This window comes from Phyllostomus hastatus, unplaced genomic scaffold (assembly GCF_019186645.2).
Source record: "Phyllostomus hastatus isolate PE091 unplaced genomic scaffold, TTU_PhHast_1.1 phas_contig_308, whole genome shotgun sequence".
Taxonomy (NCBI): Eukaryota; Metazoa; Chordata; class Mammalia; order Chiroptera; family Phyllostomidae; genus Phyllostomus; species Phyllostomus hastatus.
Genome location: NW_025333848.1, coordinates 1,750,360 through 1,770,907, shown reverse-complemented (window position 1 = coordinate 1,770,907; position 20,548 = coordinate 1,750,360). Strand labels below are relative to the sequence as shown.

The following is a 20,548-nucleotide window of genomic DNA, read 5'->3' as shown; positions in this document are numbered from 1 at the left end:
ATTTTGATAAGGTTTTTAAAATGCACTATGATATGACAGCTGTCTCAATGCAATCTAGGAAAATTGTTTTGAATGAATTTAAAGACAACTAAGTGCCATGGAAAAAAAAACAAATGAACATTTTGGACAACCCAATACTTTAGGAACATGTTTTCTGGAATGATTAGGAAATAAAGGACAAGTGAGTGAATCTATTACTGAGAAGCACAAGCAAAAAACACTCAAGAGAAAAAGTTAAAAAATGCTGAATGAAAGTATCCAGGGCATAGATTATGTTTTTGGGGGGGAAATCTGGAAGCAATCAAATGTGTGAGGCATTGTTTCAAACAAGAGGTTCATAGTGAGTTTAATAAAATCAAAATTTTTTTAAATAATTTTTCTTTTTATTAAGAGAAATTCAATCATTACTAATGTGAATGGTTTAAAATTTATTTATACAATGTTTGTTAAAATAAGATAAAATACACTGATGTGTTTCACTGCCTCCTAGTGGTAGAGTAATGAGTATGACTTGTTAAAATGAAAGAACTTTTGTTTTTAGTCGTACAAGTGTTGAATTTTATGAGAAAACAGTTAAGTTGTTTCTCACAAATATAATGGTTTTTATTTCATAACTTTCTCCATCCTCTGCACTCTACAGAGTAATGAAATAGAGATTGTGTGTGTGTCTGTGTGTGTGCATCCACCAGCTTACAAATCAGCAGAAGTTAAAATTTGTATGACACAAGAACACATTCATCCTTTCATTCATTGAGCCTATTGTGGTAACCTGGGTAGAGATAAAGTATTGTTTCCATTGATTTCTCAAATTCCACACCCTGACACCTTTCTTGTAGTGCCATTCTGTGAAATGTGACCTTAGCTTGAATGCAGAAAAAGCAGAAGAGCAGTCAAACTAGAGAAACTTAAATTATGGGGGAAAAAGAGAACCATTATCCCAGAATCAGGTGCTGAGTGTCTGACCCAGTACAAAGATGGGAGGGAGTTCCTAAAAGCCTGGCTGGGAACAAACACAGGAAATAAAACCCACCCTTGCAGACCTTACGACACAAGACTTGTTTAGTTACTTTTACCTGTGCGACTCTGGGCACCTTGCATTTTAAATAAAGTGGATATATGCTGTCAGACTCAGCCATTTATCCACATGCAGCAAAGGCAGAGTTGAGGGAATAACTGGGTGACTTATTTCTCCATTTTCTTTATTATATTTTTTCACATTTTGTTATGCAGTAAAAATCACCACCAACCTGCACTTATCTTCCGAGAGGCCAGGACTTAAATGTTTTAAGTCACACATCCTTCCTAAGTAATTAGAGATTCCATCTCAAGTTATCTGAATTTCAACGAGGCTGTGTGGGTATGTCTGTCCTATAGTTTGTGTAGTCGGTCAGCACAGGTTTTGAATGCAGCCATAGCAAGACTTTCCTTCTTAAAAGGATGGACTACTTTTTATTTGCATACCTCTAATATGGTCCCACATATTATTTCAGAGACATAGAAAAAGCTAATTAATTTAAACCAAATGATAGAGATGAGTTAAAATTAGTATGATTCAAAGAAATTTGTTTATTGAATAAAACAATGGAAAAATGATATTTTACTGGCTATTGAATGAAGCCAGTTGCTAGAATTATGATTACCTATTTTATTTCTAATTACCTAAAGTATAAAACATGAACCTATTAAGTTTACTTAAATGACATCAAATGGTAAGGATATTGAATACTTACATTTTACTTGTGAGTTAGGCTATTTTATTTTCACAGAAATGAAGATATCTATAGCTTATTGTTTAATAATGACATTTTTATTTATTATTAATTTTCCACAAACTTTAATTCTATGCTATTAACATAATTTCTTAAGACACTTATGTCAGTTTTATAGTAAGTGTTTTAGAATAAAACTAGTAACCAGATAACCTGTTCAAAAGTCCATTTTGATGGACTTTAATTTGATGTTAAATTAAAAGTGTTCAACTTAAATTTGAAGTATTTCAATAATCCCCAATGGTAACTGTGTGATAAATGGCCTGAGGAGATAATTCCCAAAGGTAACTGTGTGGTACTTGGCTTGAGAAAATAGACTCATCTCTACTCTTTAACTGGAATTAAATCAGTTGGAGCTCAATTTTCATACTGGAGTGGGGTCAACTTTATTGAAAACAAAGTGCATAGTAATGACCATATAAAGGAAATTTTGAGGCACAGAACTTCTAGAATTATGGAAAACTGTTGACTCCTTTCAGTAATTTTGTTTTTGTTTTGCTTCCTTTTTTCTTAAAATAGGTCTTATGAGTGAGTCTACCACTACATCCAACAAACAGCAGCTTAAAGGAATAAACACATTATATCACACAGTTTCTGAGGGTTAAGAATCCTTGAACAATTTAGCAGGATGGAAGAGACTCAAGTTCTCTCATGAGGTTGCCGTCAGGATGTCAGCTGGGGCTGTGTTATCTGAAGGCTTGACTAGAGTGGGAAAGTCGACTTGCAAGAAGTTCATTGCATAACTGCTAGAAATAGACTTTATTCCCTTGCCAGTTCTTCATAAGAGACTTTGGTCCCATGTCACATGGTCCTTTCAACAGGGTTGCTCATGATATGATAGCTGCATTTCCCATATGAAGTGATCTGAAACAGGAAAAAGGAGGAGAAAGCCATGCTGTCTTTTATGAACTAGACTCAGAAGTGACATACTATCATTTCCACTGTGTTTCACTGGTCACACAGATCAGCCCTGAGATAATGTGGGAGGAAATTATACAAAGGTACATGAATGTGAAAGTCAGGACATTTGTCTATAACACATACTTTGCAGACTTTGAACTTTATAATAAACACAGACTAATAATATAAGATACGTCTCTTTCAGTATTGTGAAATTTATAAGTACATTTACAACTGTTGCTATGTAACCTAAAAAAGGACAAGGCAACAGAGAGAGCAGGGTTGGTGTCTACAGAATCTCATTTTACACACTATGGCCTGTGGAGCAAATTTGTCCCACCATTGTTTTTCTAATGAAATTCCCTTGTAGCATAGCTAAACCATCCACTTACATAACATCTATGTCTTTTTTTGCAGAGTTCAGTAGTTTTAACAAAGACTAACTCACAAAGTTAAAAACATTTACTATCCAGTTCTGTATAAAATGCTTTGCAACTCATGTGCTTAGATGTAAAGAGAAAATATTCAAAAGCTCTAAAATTATGAAAATGTAAAACAGGGGTTAAATGTTCCAAATATGTCCAGGCTTATTTAGTTTAAAAAAGATATAAGGCTTCAATGAGCATACTCATATAATGCTTTTTTGTGTTTTTGCTAACATGTATTGTTACTGTTTTACAGTTGTCCCACTTTTTCCCCCTTTGCTCTCCTCCACCCAGCCCATGCTCCACAGGACCCCTGCTCCCACAGTCAACCCCTACACAATTGTCTATGTCCTTGGGTCATTCATACAGGTTCTTTGACTAGCCCTTTCCCCTTTTTTCCACCATTGCCCCCACCCGCTCCCCCTGATCACTGTCAGTCCATATTTCCATGTCTCTGGTTCTATTTTGCTTGTTAGTTAATTTTGTTCATCAGATTCCTCTTATAAGTGAGATCACATGGTGTTTGTCTTTCCCCAACTGCCTCATTTCACTTAGCATAATATTCCCCACAACTTACCACGGAGAAAATTGGTCAGACATCCTGTCTCCTTTATAGGACCAGCCTCTGCTGGAAATTCTGCCTGATCGCTCCTGAAGCCCAATTTCATCAAATAAATATTAGAACAAATGTAAACAGTTTTAGCCAGATAAAAATACATCTTTGTGTAAATAAGAAGAACATTGGGAAGTTTCCAATAATGTATAGTTTGAAGATAATGCTTTTAATAAGAGCAAACAGTCTGATACAGCAGGAAAAGAGAACTCAAACAGACCAAGAAACACCCAGGAACAAACTTCCTAATGTTCTTCTTATTCACACAAAGATGTAATTTTTCTATGGATAAAATTGCTGACATTTGTTCTAACATTTATTTGATGAAATTGGGCCTCAGGAGCGATCAGGCAGAATTCCCTACAGAGGCTGGGTGTATAAACGAGACAGGATGTCTGACCAACTATCTCCACCGTAAGTTGTCAATAAACAAATTGGCTCTAGGTTCCACTCAAGACTTTTGAACTTTAAAAAAACTTACCATAAATAAATGATTAGTTAGTTATTTAGCTCACTGTCCTTACCATGACATACAGAAGCAAAAATGACACTAAAGCATTTCTGGAGATAAGCAAAAAGCTGTATCTACCCAACTATAACATAACTCTATGAGGTAAAGTTAGATGTCACTAATGGAGTACCCAAGAATGAACATATTGGGGAACTATAAAACCACAAGGAGCTACCACCTCACACCTGTTGGAATGGCTATCATCGATCAATCAACAAACAAGACTTGGCCAGAATGTGGAGAAAAGGGAGTCTTCATGCCCTGTTGGTGGGAATGCAGACAGGTGCAGCCACTGTGGGAAACAGTGTGGAGTATCCTCAAAAAGTTAAAAATGGAACTGTCTAATGACCCAGCAATACCACTTCTGGGTGTATATCTGAAAAAAACCCAAGACACTAATTCAAACCAATATGTGCACCCTGTGTTCACTACAGCATTATTTACAAGAGCCAAAACATAGAAGCAGCTTGTGTCCATCAAGAGACCAGTGAATAAAAAACTGTGGGATACAATGGAATGTTAGTTGGCCATAAAAAAAAGAATAAGATATTACCATTTGGACAAATACATAAAGGGTATTGTGCTAATTGAAAAGTTCAGTCAGAGAAAAACAAATACCATAAAATTTCACTTATAAACAGAATCTAAAGAACAATATAAACAAACAAAATGGAAACAAACTAAAAGATACAGAGGACAGAGCGATGGCTGTCAGTGGGCAGAGGGATTGGGGGACTGCATGAGAAAGTTGAGGTGATTAAAAAGTACAGGCTGGTAGTCACAAAATCATCAAAAGAATGTAAAGCACCAAGAATGCAGTCAATAATATTGTAAAACAACATGTGGTGTGAGGGGATACTAGAATTATAAGGAGGAACACTTATAAAATATATAATTGTCTAATTATGCTGTAAGTAGACAACTGCTGTATTGTCTATATACCACTATGTTGTTACCTGAAACTAATAAAAATAATATGGAATGTAAACTGTAATTGAAAAATGACATTTTTTAAATGAAGAAAGATATATTAGCATAACTCAAATAAGACTCCTTGTCCTGGCACACATGAAGCAAATTCCTGCTTATCAGAAATCAAAGGAGCATTTAAATTCAATGAACTATAAAGTAGCAGCAAAAACATTTTTAGGGGGTTGTCGGTATGGTAGGCAGAGCTCTAAGTTGATGCCCAAATGTCCATGCCTTGGTGGACAGCTGTGTAATTCTCTCCCCTTTAATTTCAGTGGGGTTTGAGGACACAGGCATACCTCTTTTTGTTGAGCTTTATTGCACTTTGCAAGTGTAGCATTTTTTATAAATAGATGGCAAGACCCTAGACCGGAAAAATGATGAAGTCTTGTTTTTCTGCAATACTTGCTTTATTAAAGTGGTCTGGAACCAGATTGGCAATTTCTCCAGCATACGCCTGCATAATGGAATGTTACTCTGTGAGTAGAACACATTGAATTATAAAGATGAAGCTAGTTTTCAGATGTAACTAAGGTTCCGCATTAGCCTGTTTCTCATTAATCAAAAAGATATTATTATGGGTGAACTTGACCTAATCAGGTGAACAGTTAAAAGATACTATATAAGTCAGACAGAGAGAGGAGTCAGAGATGCTCTTCTTCTGGTCTGGAAGAAGCAAGCAGCCACAGTTCTGCTGCCTATGGAGGAGGGTGGTCTGGGAAGTCCTACAGCCAAAAAGAACTAAATTATGCTGCAGCCTGAAAGAGCTTGAAAGAGAAATCTGAGTTTCAGATTAGAAGGCAAACTTGGTCGGAGGCTGTGAAACCACAAGGAAGGAAACAACCGAGTCTTGCTCAGTTCCTGATCCAAAGATAGTAAGAGATAATAAGAGATGCATAGTTTTAAGTTCCTAGACTTCTCATAATTTGTTAGAAACCCACACATAGTGTGTATTATATACATTCAGGGTTACATATTTAGGGTTACAGGGTAAAATTAAAGAAGTACACACCAATTATTGCCATATTATTTTGTTATTTTGTGTGCTTCTTGGACATTTCTGATAGGTAGCAGCTAGGAACAAACAGACCGAGGGGAAATAAAGACAGGGCCCTCACTATTACAATCCAACAAAGAACTTAATACAGGAGGCTGGAAGCAAAAGGAAGACATGTCTCACCCATTGACTCAGCAGACCTGAGCTCGGTATGGTAAGATTGCCCCGTGTCTCCAGCATCACAAGCAAAAATAGTACAGGAGAAGGGAAGTCCTTGATACTGGAAAAGGGGAGCTACTGTGAGCTTCCATAAAAATTTTACTGTAATTGCCAGGTATAAGCAAGAATTGCATAGGAAGAAGAAGGGCCTATGCTGGGAAAGGGGGTCTCTATAACAATTTCACTAAGACAAAGAGCTTTTACTAACTGAGAAGGAAAGCCTTTGTCACTGTACATTATTCCCGAGATTTAGAAGGGGAAGAAGGAGGAGTACCTCTAGAAGCTTAGGTACATAACCCCTGAACTCCAATGGTTAGCGTACTTAGCCAATGACCCACTTACAGCCTCGGTTCAAACGTGTAGAATAAACTTACTAACAACTTTACTTCCTCTACACGTGGGGCATTTAGACTAGCTGGGTGCCCACTTGTAGCTTTGTGCTGATGTGTTTCATAAATAAACTTGCTATCTCATTTCCTCCATATGTGTTTGTCTCTCACTTGAATTATTCTCTTGTAGTGAGACAAGAACCAAGCCCAGGGAGGGGGCCTCCTGACTCGGGCCTCGCTCTCATTCATAACATCTTCTCGCCCTAGCCCTTTTGGTTTACATCTAACACTGAGATATTCCTCAACTAAATCCTTCCATGTGTGCTAGTCTGTTTCAAGCAATAACAAGAAATAGAGAACAAAAGAATAAAAATAGTGTCTTTCCCCAGAGAATATATCAAGGATCTTATGTTGGAAGTATAAAAAAATAAAGTTACATGGTAGAAGACATCTATATAAAAAAGTCTTTCCTACCCCAAGACCGCAAAGATACTTTCAGGATAAACAAATGAAAAATGCAGGTAAGTGTCAGAGAAAAATATTAGAAATGAAATGGGTCAGATGGACATGGCCTGAGTATGACTAATATGACAAAGCCAGGCTGTCCCACTGAATGGGTGACTAGTATCCTCCATTCAAGCCAGAACTTTCCATCATGGTTCTCTGAAATTATGTGGGAGCTGGAAAACCTCGGAGTTGTAATTGAGAGACAACAGAATTCTCTTCTCTCAGTGGAGACAAATGTTGACATAGGTTACTCTCTGGAATTAGACATCATTCCCCACATTCAGCACCTTCTGTCTCCTCATCGCTCCCGTGCACTTTGAAAGTTCATGAGTCCTCAGAACAAAGGCAGGTTGGGCTCCGCACACCTTGTGGGTAAGGGTGTGAGAAGTAATCATTGAACCTACACCAGGTGTGGCTAAATGGAAACATTGAGTTTATGAATGTCATTACTGACATTTATCCTAGACAGAAATTTTGAAAAAAGAACATCCTTGGTTCATTACAGAGAAAACCATGCTAAGCAGGAAGACAATCAAATGGAAGAAACAAAAATTCCAGAAGAAATTGCCTTATGGGAGGAGGTCAGAGATATGGGATAGTTGGAACAGAAAACTACTCATTTTAATTATAAGCTAATCTATGCTGTTTTTTATTGAATTTTAAATGTGTTATTTTGAAATCACATAGGCAACAAAGCCAAAACATGCAAAGTATCCAGGAAGTACAATACGTGTTATCTTAGTTCAATAGTTGAAAGATGTTATAATCTTTTTTATAATATAAGTGCATTTTTCCTAAGTCAATCTTTATAAAAGAAAGTAAAGAGTTCAGTTTTCAGTCCTATTACATTTATACTTTGAGAAATGAACAATAAAAGGTCATTCTCTCTTCCTGTCTCCTTATATAATAAAAATCAACTTGAGTTCTTAATTTTTATCATGTAACTGAAATATAAAACTAGTAAATAAATAGGTATTTCAATATAAATTTTTGAAGGTATCTATACAACAATTTACCAAAAAGAGGAAATTGGCTTTTGAAATCTGTGAGATTGTAAAAATTCCACCCAGGTCTGAGGAATTAGACCTCACTCTGCCCCCAGCCCTTCTAGAACATGCTCAGAAAGACCTCTATAAAATGGGATGCTTCCTCATCCACACACACACAAAGAATTGTTCATTTTACACTTAACTTTTAGGAAAAGTTTCTTGGGATTAATTAGATATTAAGATCTTCAATGCACATGTGACTCTTTCACTGGCTGATAAGCATAAGGCCCCCAAAAAAAAGAAGAAGAAAGAAATAGGTATAGTAAATTTCTGTGATCAGGGCTTGGAGCCCCTTTACCCTTGTAAACTCTGAAAGCAATTACACTAGATCCCCGTATCTGACCAGAGATTTAAAACTGTCCCACGGAACTGAGGAGCATCAGGAAAAGATGCACAAACATGTGCCCCTCTGAAGCTGGAGGATGCGCGTGAGGAAGCTGTCAGGTGGCACTTCCAGCTCCACATTACAGCACAGATATATCCAGAAAGAACTAACTTCCAGGAAAGTGAGATGAAGATGGGAATTCCCAATTTAGTATTGCAAACCAAGGTCTGAAATGATGTTGATAAATATTATTTGATGTGAATTATTCTATTTAAATTTTGACAGAGAAAATTTATCAGAATGTACACATGAAAATACATTACACTCAATATTGATCATGTGCATTATATCAAAATATTCATGAAATTATTTACCTCGCTGCTTCATCATTTTAGGTGTACATGAACAAAGTTCGTCAATTTTAAAACACGTTTTCAAATATGAGTGGGGACCACCAAAAAACATGAGTTATCCTCTGAGGGTGGACCCATGGTAGTACAAGCTTCCCCACTAGGTGAGTGTTCTAGGAACCCTCAGTGTGCCAGCTGGCATTGTTGTAAAAGGCTGGGTTTGGCTTCAGTTAACTTTATTTGAAAACCCTTTCAAAGCATTTGCCAATTTCATGATGTGTAATTTACGAACACACCTGCCAACACTGGGCTGATGTTCAGCAGTCTTTGACCAAACAGGGCTTGACCCCTGTGCCCCACCCTCCCTATTCACCCTGTCTCTCCCAAGTACAGCTTTTCTTGTTTGCTTGTGTCCCAGATGAACAAAATCCTCAAAGAGAAACGTTTTGCCAGTGTGGAAGAGGTGAAACAAAAAACAGCAGAAGCACTATAAGGCATCAATATCAGTAAGTTTAAAAACCTGTTTTGACCCCTGGCTGCTGTGGCTCAGTGGATTGAGCCTGGACTGTGAACCAAAGGGTCTCTTTGGTTCAATTCCCAGCCAGGGCACATGCCTGTGTTGTGGGCCAGGTCCCCAGTGGGGGATGCATGAGAGGCAACCACACATTGATGTTTCTCTCCCTCTCTTTCTCCCTCCCTTCCCCTCTCTCTAAAAATAAATAAAATTTTTTTAAAAAGAAGCTGTTTTGAGCAGTGAAGAAAAACATCTGAATAGGTAGGTGTATTACATCAAATGAAAAGTACTTTGAAAGTGACTGAAGTTTAAACATGGAAGAAGAAATACACAAATTTTAATACGTCAATTCCAGTTTTGGGGGTCCCCCTAAAATATATAAGATATAATATGAGATATTTTACAAATCCCAGGAGTAGCTAATCAGTAATAATGTAAGAGGTAAACTTACCATTCTTAGTAATACTGGACCTTCACAGCCCACCCTTCTGCCCTAAGCAACCGCTAAATAAGCTGTTGTTTACAGATGTAAGGATTTTGTTCTTTACAGGATTCATCCAAAACACTGTTCCTTGTGCCATACAGTACGCAATTCTTTGTGTTTAAAGTGGGAAGTGGTGAAAATCTGTGAAGAAAAAGAAAATGTTAACCTATGAGAAAAGAAAATGAAAGTGCTCAGGGTTTTTTTTAAAGATGGAACTTTAAACAATATATGTATGAGATGTTAACATACTGAGTTCTTTTCTTTTAATTCAATAGCCACCGTTTCCGCAATTTCAAGTACAAGATTCCTGAAACTCAATTATTGCCTCAATAATCAATATCATTGAGACCAGAGATATTTTTGTTCTTGCCATTGTCATTAATAGTTCTAATATTATGACCAATTTTGCTTCTATTTTGTTTAAAAATGTATTTGCTAATTTAGTCTAGAAAAACAAATCAGAGCATAAAATGTGTCATTGTATGATGCTGCAAATATTATGTTTATGAATGGAAATGAGATTCTAAGATTACAAATATGCAAAAAAGATAAGCCCAGAGTATATGAAACATCAGAGGATGCTGAGAATAATGGGTCTCCCCAGAATAAAGAAAAGAACGGTTCTCCTGTTTTCTCTGAACATCTTCTGAATGTAAGGGTGGCTTTTTATCCCTTATGTCATTACTAATCTGCTCACACAAGTGGTGGTGCCACAGCAAAAAGAAAAAGTCAAAACCTCTTTTATGGTAACAGATGCAGTTAACTTCATGTCACTCAAGCATATGCTTGGGTGTTATAGGTAATGCTAAAGTCGTTATTCTCTCGTATAGTTTCTCTCTTCTGTGTTCTCATGCTCCAGACAGTGTTTCCAGCATTTACATTGTCTGGTGAGATCTAAGGACAAACTCATAAAGAGCAGACAAGCCTTGACTGCCAGGGACTTACAGGTCTGGGGAGAGAGCAGAGCCATCTTCCCACAGCCAGACACGACGTTCTTCACTGTAGGAGAGCCCGATCCAGTAAAATGTTTTACTGAACTTTAAAAAATCCTGTGTGGAAATAGAGACAAACACATTAATAGAATTTGAATCTACTCTGGGCATAATGTCCTTTTAAGAAAATCAGTGTCCAGAATCATATTCAGACTCTACGTCACTCAAACTGAAATCATTTTTAATGTCTGCTTTAGAAGGTACAGTCACATGTCTGATAAGACCCATTCTCACCTACAAGGCCCATGCAGTTATGGAGAAAAAAATCACAACTTCACTTCTTGAATGAATTAAAAACATCATAAGTAGATTAGATTTTCATGGAACATTTCTTTCACATGACATCAACCATCAAATTTAATTCTAAATTGCCAGTATCATGAGGAATAATTTCTTGGATATAACCTATTCTACCTATACTCAGCACAGGTTCCTCATCCATCTTATATCCCAGAATGATGGTAAAAGCTACATAATTACAAATATATATATTTAATTAAAGAACTAGAAATTACAAACCTGCTTAGTTGGTTCTTTGAATAAAAAAAAAAGACCTATTATTTCTTCTTTGATCTCTTTCCAAAATTCCTCTAGTACTTTATCTGGCACCTATCTTGATTTTTATTCCTGTATTATAATGATTGTTTTAAGGTATAAAAAATGAGTAAGTCATTATTAGTTTAAATGCAACCATTCATTTACTACCTGAAAAATATTTAAATCAAAGTAGTCAGCTTACTTAGATGGTATGTTATTCTAGGCCAAAGAAAATATAAGAAACTCGAATTAAATACATACCATTTCAGTTCTGTTTTTCAAATGAAGTAGACTGGAATTCCGAGAAGCACAGATATCTCTACTTTCTGCCCAAGTTTTTCTTTCACTGGAAATGAAGAAACAGTTGCACTGGAATCCAATCCACTTTTCTTGGCAAGAATAACAGCCACAGCCTAAGAGAAAAAAATAAAACTTGACTGATGACATTGCAGATTCATGTTAAGTGCTATTTACTCACATGGAAATCATTTGTTATTTTTTTCTGCAAATATTCTTTGAGAATCTACTTCATTCACCAAACTTCCAAGGATGGTCATATGAATGAACCATGGATGTTATATTCTAGAGCCAGCAGTAGAATTATATGATTTTTCAATAGTTATTAATTATATTTAATGTTAATTTGAGTAAGTATACATAAGAATTACCTCCTGTTAAAACATTCTGTAGTAGAGTGTAGGAAGTGGACAAAAGTTGATCTCTGCTGTGCAAATAGGAGTAAATTAGATAAAAGAGATATTTAAGGGAGGAAGACATTTTAGCATATTTCCTGAATCAGAAGGAATATGGCACATTGGAAAAATTATGATGCATATTTTAGGTATTTTATTTTCAAAATGAAACTAAATAAAACAATTAGTTTGAAGTCCAATCCTACAGTTAACCAGCGCCTTGAACATTTTGTCCTCAGAAACAGGAGTACATGGTACACACTCTAATCTTCATCAGGGGAATGAATGGCACTGAAGTTACAGTGTACAAGGGGGATTACAGGGGATGGGAGGTGGTGGAAATGGAGAGAAGTGGGGTACAAACTTCTAGTTAGCAGGTTAATGTTCTGAGGATCTACTGCATAATATTGTTATTATATTGGTAGTTAACAATCTGTATCATACACTTGTTAAGTTGCTAAAGAGTAGACATTAAGTGTTCCCAGGATAAAAAAAGTGCAATTATGTGACATAATGCAGGTATTACCTAGTGCTACAATGGTCATCATATTGCAAAAGATAAGTGTATGAAATCAACACACTGTACACCTTAAACTCACACAGTGTAATACATTGATTATATCTTAATAAAGCTTGGAAATTCCCCAAGAACAAAAAGATAAATAAAGTCTTATAATATCACAGAAGGTGATGAGACAACTAAGAAACTTTGGAAAAATAAATTTTAAAAATTGGAATAAGATCTGGCTTAAGAGCCCCAGCTGGCATAGCTCAGTGGATTGAGCGCGGGCTGCGAACTAAAGTGTCACAGGTTCGATTCCCAGTCAGGGTACATGCCTGGGTTGCAGGCCATGACTCCCAGAAACCTCACATTGATGTTTCTCTCTCTCTCTCTCTCTCTCTCTCTCTATCTTCCTCCCTTCCCTCTCTAAAAATAAATAAATAAAATCTTAAAAAAAAAAGATCTGGCTTAATATAGAAAAGTAGGGTCAGATGCAGGCATCTCTGCACTATATTCTGAGTCTGCAAGAAATAGAATCTGCAAGAAATAGAAAGAAGCAAAGATGAAGGGATATAAATGTATAAGTGTACAAGTTATGGCAAACATGGGCAGGGAGGATTAACTTTAACATGCACTATAGTTTACTATTGATGTTACTTAAACATGAGTGCTCATACAGGAAAAACATGTCATTTCAAGCTAATATTTTCCTTATTACCTAAATATTCAAATGATGCACAGTGTGATTTAGTAATTCTTACATTACAGGATGAAGAAATGAGACTATCCTATGATTAGCAGGTAAACTTGTATTCAACTTGTATTTCTCACACTTCTGTATGAGAAAATATAAAACTATTTCACGCTCTAACAAAACTAGTATTTTCCAAGTATGGGACCTACCTTCCAGGGGTTCAGTGGTGGGTCCTGGAGATGGTATTGGCTGAACATTTCCTTTAGTAAATGCTATAAGAAATTATTAGACATTTACTTAATCAGGGGACTAAATGGTAATGGAAAAATATAATAAAGATTTTAAAGAGAAAGTCACTTAATTAGATACAGGTGTATTAAATAACACAATATTACACATTAGTAAAATGAAACCTTTACTATTAAATGGTTTCATCACAGTTTCGATGTTTACATAGACTTGCCTAGAAAAACTTACCATTGCTCAACAAAATTCCCAAAGTAGCCATCAGCACAAGGCACATGACTCCTATGATCCCAGAAATCAGCCTCCATGGAGTGGTCCGAGAAGCTTTAGAGAAAGAGCGGTAGAGGAATCACTTAAAGAGCAACTACAGGAGCTAAAATTCTTATAAACAGAAACAAGGGAGAGAGAATCCAAACTTTGCTTTGGTTTGTCAACTCAATTCTCTTGCCATTGGAAATGAAAACATTCCGTTCAGAACTCCATCTAGTACTAAAAATTTTATGTGGTATGCCTTATTCTGTAGTAAGATTATCCATATCTTTTTTCAGCTCTGGCTCAGAAAGTGTATGTAATATTTATATTTAAGATCTTGTGACAAAGCAGCCAAGAGACACAGAGTGAGAAGAGATGAACAGGCACTAAAGTCTGTTTTATGAGCTTACATAACAGACATTAATTTAATTTTTTCAACAAAAATCACAACATGTAGTATGATCCCCAGTAGGTAGACAGCAAATTTAGAATTCATTGTAGTGTTATTTTCTCAAGGTACCGAAGCTGGTAAGTACCCAAGTACTTTCAGAAATCAAATGAAAGTTTGTCTAGGACCAGAGTCTTTATTTAACATGTGCTATCATTTTCACACTGATGCCACTTGGGAGTGGGTCCCTCTGAGAGAGATCAGGTGCTCAGAAACTTGAAGAGGTCTTACAGCAAAAAAAAGACACAGGAGTATCTGCACCTGGTGTGATGAGAGGGTGCCCCCCCCCGCAAACAACGCATGGACAGTACTTGGGGATCTGGGTTCATTTCTCAGTGCATTGAATTATGATACACAAACAACCCTTTTTTTACAAGGACATTACATTTCCTAAGTCCCCATATAACTTGCCTCTTCCCACTCAAACAATTCAACATTAGGAAATTCTGCTTTAACATTAGCACACTCCCAAAGAGTGCCGACATTCACAGCAGTGCAATACGTCAACATGAAAATCTAGGTGGCTTTTGGATGGCACAACACAAATGCTAAGTTTTTAAACAGCACTCGTAATTATCGTATCATTAATATTTGGCATTCTATATTTACTCTGTAGTAGCATTAAATTGCTCATAATTTAACCTGGGAAATTCAGTTTTCATTCAGAATTTACAGCTTTTCTGTTATAAGTCACTCTTTAAACCTGTTGGAGAAACTTCACAAAATCCTTTCTAAGTTACAGATTGAAGAATCAGAGACATAAAATTAAGTGTGAAATGCTTTCCATATTTTTTTCTTAAAGCATGCCCCGAAATTAGCTATCCCTGCGAGAAAGCGAGAAACCTTTTCTGCTTTGTTTTGTTTTGTTTTTTAAATTTAAGACTCAGCCTGACATACCTGCCATGAGAATGTTGCTCCAAATAAGTCACCGTGTTTGTTTGTCTAAGAAGAATGGTGTTGGGCCACAGAATTAAGCTGGAGGCTAAGAATCTGAAAGTCGTGTACGAAGAAATTCAACAGGCAAAGAAAAGCTGTGTTTTTAAGCCATATTCTTGATGTTCAGGAAACCACAATACAGGAACTTCTCACTACCCTTGTGTAACACAAATCCTCTATCAAAAAAAAGTGAGAAAAAGATTTTAATGTTTGAATGGCAATCACCTTTTAAAAATATTCAGAAAATAGGAAAAAAAGATGGGTATACCAAAGGTAAATTTACTTAGTATAATAAAGTTCCACAAAAAGTTTTCTCTTTTAATAATTAGAAACATGTATAACTTGCCTGTGCTATTCACAGATTAAACCACTTGGCATATATTAGCACAGTTACTTCTGAAAATGGCTTAATAATAAAGATACATAAATATACCCATTTTTCTGGTGAGAAAACTAAGACAGAGTTTAATACCTGGCCAAAGTCATTAAGTTTGAAACCCTGGCTATGTTTCTCCAGAGCAACATGCAATATATTTCAAATCAAACCTGTCCCTCTGTGTTCATGTTTCATGATTTTTATTTCTTTTCTTTATCACAGAGTACTTGGTGTATTCATCTCTCATTATATGTTTCTGACCCCTCAATCATTAACCCAAGTATGGAAGGTGAAGGTCAAAAAGGCGGAACCAAGAGTGACTTCCCCTCACTGTTCTGTGCGCACACGCACACACACACACATACACACATGTGTGCTGTAGATGCCCCGGTTAGTCTGGGCCCACCCCTCAGTGCCTCATTCAGGTGCCATAAAGCTTCTCTCCACATTTGATCTTCACTGTTCAGTTCCTTTCAAGTCCTTTGAACTATACCTGCTCCAGTATCTTTATTTGATTTAATATTTTAAGGATTATATTTTTACTGTTATCTCATTCGAATAGTATACTGATCATTTAATTTACAAATTTTTGTCTTCAGAAGAATAACCATATAAATGGGCAATTTAAATGTGGGACAGATGGATGAATAAGAATCTTGGGAGTAGAGATCTTGATCTATAATTATCTGGGAATACAATCTGCCATTCACCCCAAATGAAGAAGAATCCCAAATAACTTTTTGTTGTTGTTAATATTTATTTTCAAGCATTACAAGATTACTATAGATGAAACTCATAAGAGATGGGCTATTCAATGAAAATAACAAAAAAACAAAAACAAAAATGAAGAATGTGATTATATTTTTCAGCTTCCATAAAGTTAAGTTTTCCATCTGTTTCATTTGCATTGTGCACATAGAGATTCTTTCAGTGAACCATAGAAATTGCTAACATTTAAGTTCTTGCCTAAGGATGTAAACATAAAAATTCTTCATCCACATTTTATGCAAAGCCTAGTTAAGAGATATAATTTATAAATGATCTTTTGTCTACAACATGAAGTATATTCATTTTTATTTTTATTTTTAATTAAATTTTTAGGGGTAAAATTGGTTAATAAAATTACGTGGACTTCAAGAGTACAACTATATGACACATCATCAGTATATTTTATTATACTCACCACCCAAAGTCAAATCTCCTTCCATCACCATATATTCGACCCCCTTTACTACCTCACCACCCTGTTCCTCTGGTAACCACTGAACTATTGTTTGTGTCTATGAATATTTGTTTGTTTGTTTTCACTTGTTGCTTTCAGTTTTATATCATACATATGGGTGAAATCAAGGGGTTTTTGAAATTTTTGTGACTTGTTTTGCTTAGCATAATATTCTCAAGATCCATCCATGTTGTCCCAAATGTAGGTCTTTCATTTTTCTCATGGCTGAGTAGTAGTCCATTGTGTATGTGTACCACATCTTCTCTATCCAGTCACCTGTTAAGGAACACTTCAGTTGTTGCCATGTCTCGGCCATAAGAATAGTGCTGCCATGAACATAAGGGTGCACATATCTTTGTGGATAAATGTTTTTTACATTTTGGGGGTAGATACCCAGAAGAGAGGTTGCTGGGTCATATGCTAATTTTATTCATATTTTTTGGAAGAACCTCCATACTGTTTTCCATAGTGGTTTTACCAGCTTACATTCCCAGCAGCAGTGAATGAGGGTTCCCTTTTCTCCGCAACCTCTCCAAACCTTGTGAACTAGAAAAAACAACCTAATTTTGCTCATTTCTTGTCCCATGTGAATAAAATCATCCTAACTAAATAAAAGGTTAAGGTTTTCCTTTCAGATTGAGTTCTGAATTGATACGAAATTAGAACATATAGTTGGTACTATTACTACACTTCCCACGCTAATGAGACCACCTGTATTTATTCTAAGTTTTCTAAGTTATTCTAATTTTCCAGAAACATGCCTGATTAAATCTACATGAATCATTGTTTTTTGTCTTAGTTTACTGAAATCAGAAGTAAAAATCCATCAAAGACATATTCAGTTCAAGAACTCTAGGCTCAAGTCATACATAAGAGAACAGAATATACAAACATACACACTCACACACTTGTGTGTGTGTGTGTGTGTGTGTGTGTGTGTATTTTAACCCCTCCCCTTACTTCTTTCTGAATTGTCAACCCAAGTGGATTCTTCGATTCCTTCTTGTACAGGTAAGCAGTAGAATTGCTGTGCCAGTGTCTCTGTCCCTTACCTCCACTGGAAGCAGAGGTTACCACTGCTGCTCCCATATTCCTCAGGGTATTCGGTAACCTCTGGACAGCCAGTATCTGCAACTCAGTATTTGTGACCTTTTTATCTCCTAGTACAGCTGAAAGTCTTGCTAAGGTCACACATGGAAATCCAGAAATGCTAGCAGTTCTCACCTGGATGGGTATCAACCAACACATATGAGGATTTGGTGCAGTCCAGCACCTCAGCCCTAATGTCAAGCAATTCTTAACGTTGAGTTTTGTCCGCTTTCCCAGAATCACTCAATAGTGTTAACTTCCAGTCTCTTCTAGTAGCTACATTTAGAGAGCAAACTTTATTGTGTTTTGCCTGCCCTGTCCTGTATTAACACTCCTTTCTTACAACTCTGTGCCTGGAACCTTCTTCTCCACGTAGATATGTTGAAAGCTTTGCTGTCCTCACACAAACAAATTGAAAGATTTGATATATAAATACTCCAGTTCTCCTTGACTCTCTAATATGCAGGGACTCTTTGGGGATAAATGGTTGAAAAAAATGTGTGAAAAGGTGTTCACTATTCCTAAGACTACAAAAAGCTTCCTTGATGTGAGGGAAAGCAGAATAAGCTAATGGTGAAATGGTGGAGGAGGGGAGAAAGACAGAAAAAGAGAAGTCATAGCCGCAAGGCTGATGCTTCTGATTGGAAGGAACGGGCTCTGAAAAGAGAGAATGCATTCGTGGCACACGTCACTCAAGTCAGAGCTTCACTTTCTCAGTATCTTGAATCACTGTGGGAACTTATTAAACGTGTGAACACAACTCTATTTTTCTTATCATTAGCAGTAGATTATTTTCCTTTGAAGGAGGTAGCATCCATTCTATTTAATACCCTCAAGCACCTCTGTTTCTTGCAGCATATAATAATGTTTGTAAGCCTTTAGCAATGGAAGTGGTGGTAGTACTAGTAGTAGTAGCAGTGGATTAATTAAAAGTCAAGATGCAAACCTAATGGTCAGGTAGAAAATAATATTTATGAATCTTGTTTGGTTAGATGAAAGAGGTCCAAGATTCAGCCTTGGTTGGAAAGTAATAATAAACACGCCTCTATCCTTTTACAGAGATGGCTGATAAAAGTATAAAGCCCAGAATGAAAATCACTTGGCCCCCTGGATCAAGACAAGGATGAAGATAAATAGGAAAAATAATCGTTAATTTTCATAAATCATTCTGTATTGTGGATTGTTAAAGTACACGCATCTTCTGCATTTGCAAGAAAATAGACAATCAAGAAAAAAACAACTCTGAAGAACACTATTCATAAATTATTTTAAACTTTAAGTGTGTTAAATTTGTGATATTCTAATCTGCATCTGTCATCATGTAAATTAAGTTCATTTCTCCTAATCTCACTTTATTCAGGAGTAAAATCAGGCCCGGACCAGTGTGGCTCAGTTGGTTGGGTGCCATACCACCAAATGAAAGGTCACCAGTTCTATTTCCATTCAGGACACAGGCATGGGTTGCAGGTCCAGTCCCCAGATGGGACATATGTGAGAGACAATGAATTGATGATTCTTTCTCACATTGATGTTTCTCTTCCTCTCTTTCTCCCTCCCTCCCTTCCCATGTCTCCAAAAATAAATAAATAAAATCTTTTTAAAAAGAGTCAAAGTGGTGTTTACTTGACAATTACACTGTCCTTATACTTTAGAAAATAAATAAGGGTTTTGTTATCATGCATTGGCCTATTGTGTTGTAAAATGGTAAAATAAGGTTGTATGTACCTCAAATTTATTTTTAGTGCTTGAAATATCCAATTATATGCAAAATATATCGGTCTAAGTTTCTTAATATATCTCTGTAATATTATCATAAAAGTGACTTTTATACTATATGACACATGACATTTTAAAAAGCTGTTTTCTGGATTGACCAGGCAAAAAAAGACAAGTTACTGACTTTTCTACTGGAAGTATAAGCAAAAACACCCAAGAGAAAAAGTAAAAAGTGCTGAATTAAAGTAACCAGGGCATGGATTATGTTTCCTTGGGTAAAATCTGGACAAAATCACTGTGTGAACATGGTTTCTCAGCAAAAGGTTCAAACAATGTTTAATAAAATACAATAAAATCAGAAAATTTTAAATATTTTGTGTTCTTTATACTTCAAGTAGAGACACAAATTTAATCAATAACAATATAAATGGTTTAAATTTTAATTTATGAAATATTTATTACAATAAAATAAAATACACAATGAAACATTTAAATACACTTCCACTTACCTGTTATTTTGTTTTATTTGGAAATGGATATAGATTGCCAGAAAGTTACAAAAATAATACAGTCTAGGGAGCTCCGTCGTACCCTTCACTCAGTTTCCCAATCATCACACCTTACTTAGAAGAACGTATCAAAACCAGAACATTGACATTAGTGCCATCCATAGACTTTATTCAGATTTTATGCTTTGTGAGTGCTCACTTGCTTGGCTGTGTTTGTGTGTATGCAGGTATGTAACTAGTTTTATGTGATTTTATTGTGTTTGTAATTCTAACCACTGTTACATGATCTCTGTATGTTCTAGAAAATAATTATCAATAATTATTTTGTTACTCGGAAGCATGCTTGCCGAAGAAAAGGCAAGGTATGTGACTGAAA

At 36.0% G+C, this 20,548-nt stretch overlaps 1 protein-coding gene across 1 annotated transcript; it reads right to left on the bottom strand.

Moving 5' to 3' along the window:
- Positions 1–1,546: 1,546 nt before the first annotated feature.
- On the bottom strand, positions 1,547–15,361 carry LOC123819423 (natural killer cells antigen CD94-like). Its single transcript, XM_045839774.1, has 7 exons — positions 15,222–15,361; positions 13,856–13,948; positions 13,588–13,650; positions 11,752–11,903; positions 10,907–11,010; positions 9,929–10,102; positions 1,547–2,633 (listed from the first exon to the last, which is right to left on the bottom strand). Exons 1-6 carry the CDS (start codon positions 15,226–15,228, stop codon positions 9,982–9,984), a joined length of 540 nt encoding a protein of 179 aa, XP_045695730.1. The 5' UTR covers positions 15,229–15,361; the 3' UTR covers positions 1,547–2,633; positions 9,929–9,981.
- Positions 15,362–20,548: the final 5,187 nt, after the last annotated feature.

Coding starts and splice junctions, on each gene's coding strand:
- LOC123819423 (XM_045839774.1), bottom strand. Junction 13,651..13,855: donor GGGAATTTTGTTGAGCAATG/GTAAGTTTTTCT, acceptor AATTTCTTATAG/CATTTACTAAAGGAAATGTT. Junction 11,904..13,587: donor CACCACTGAACCCCTGGAAG/GTAGGTCCCATA, acceptor TTTTTCTCTTAG/GCTGTGGCTGTTATTCTTGC.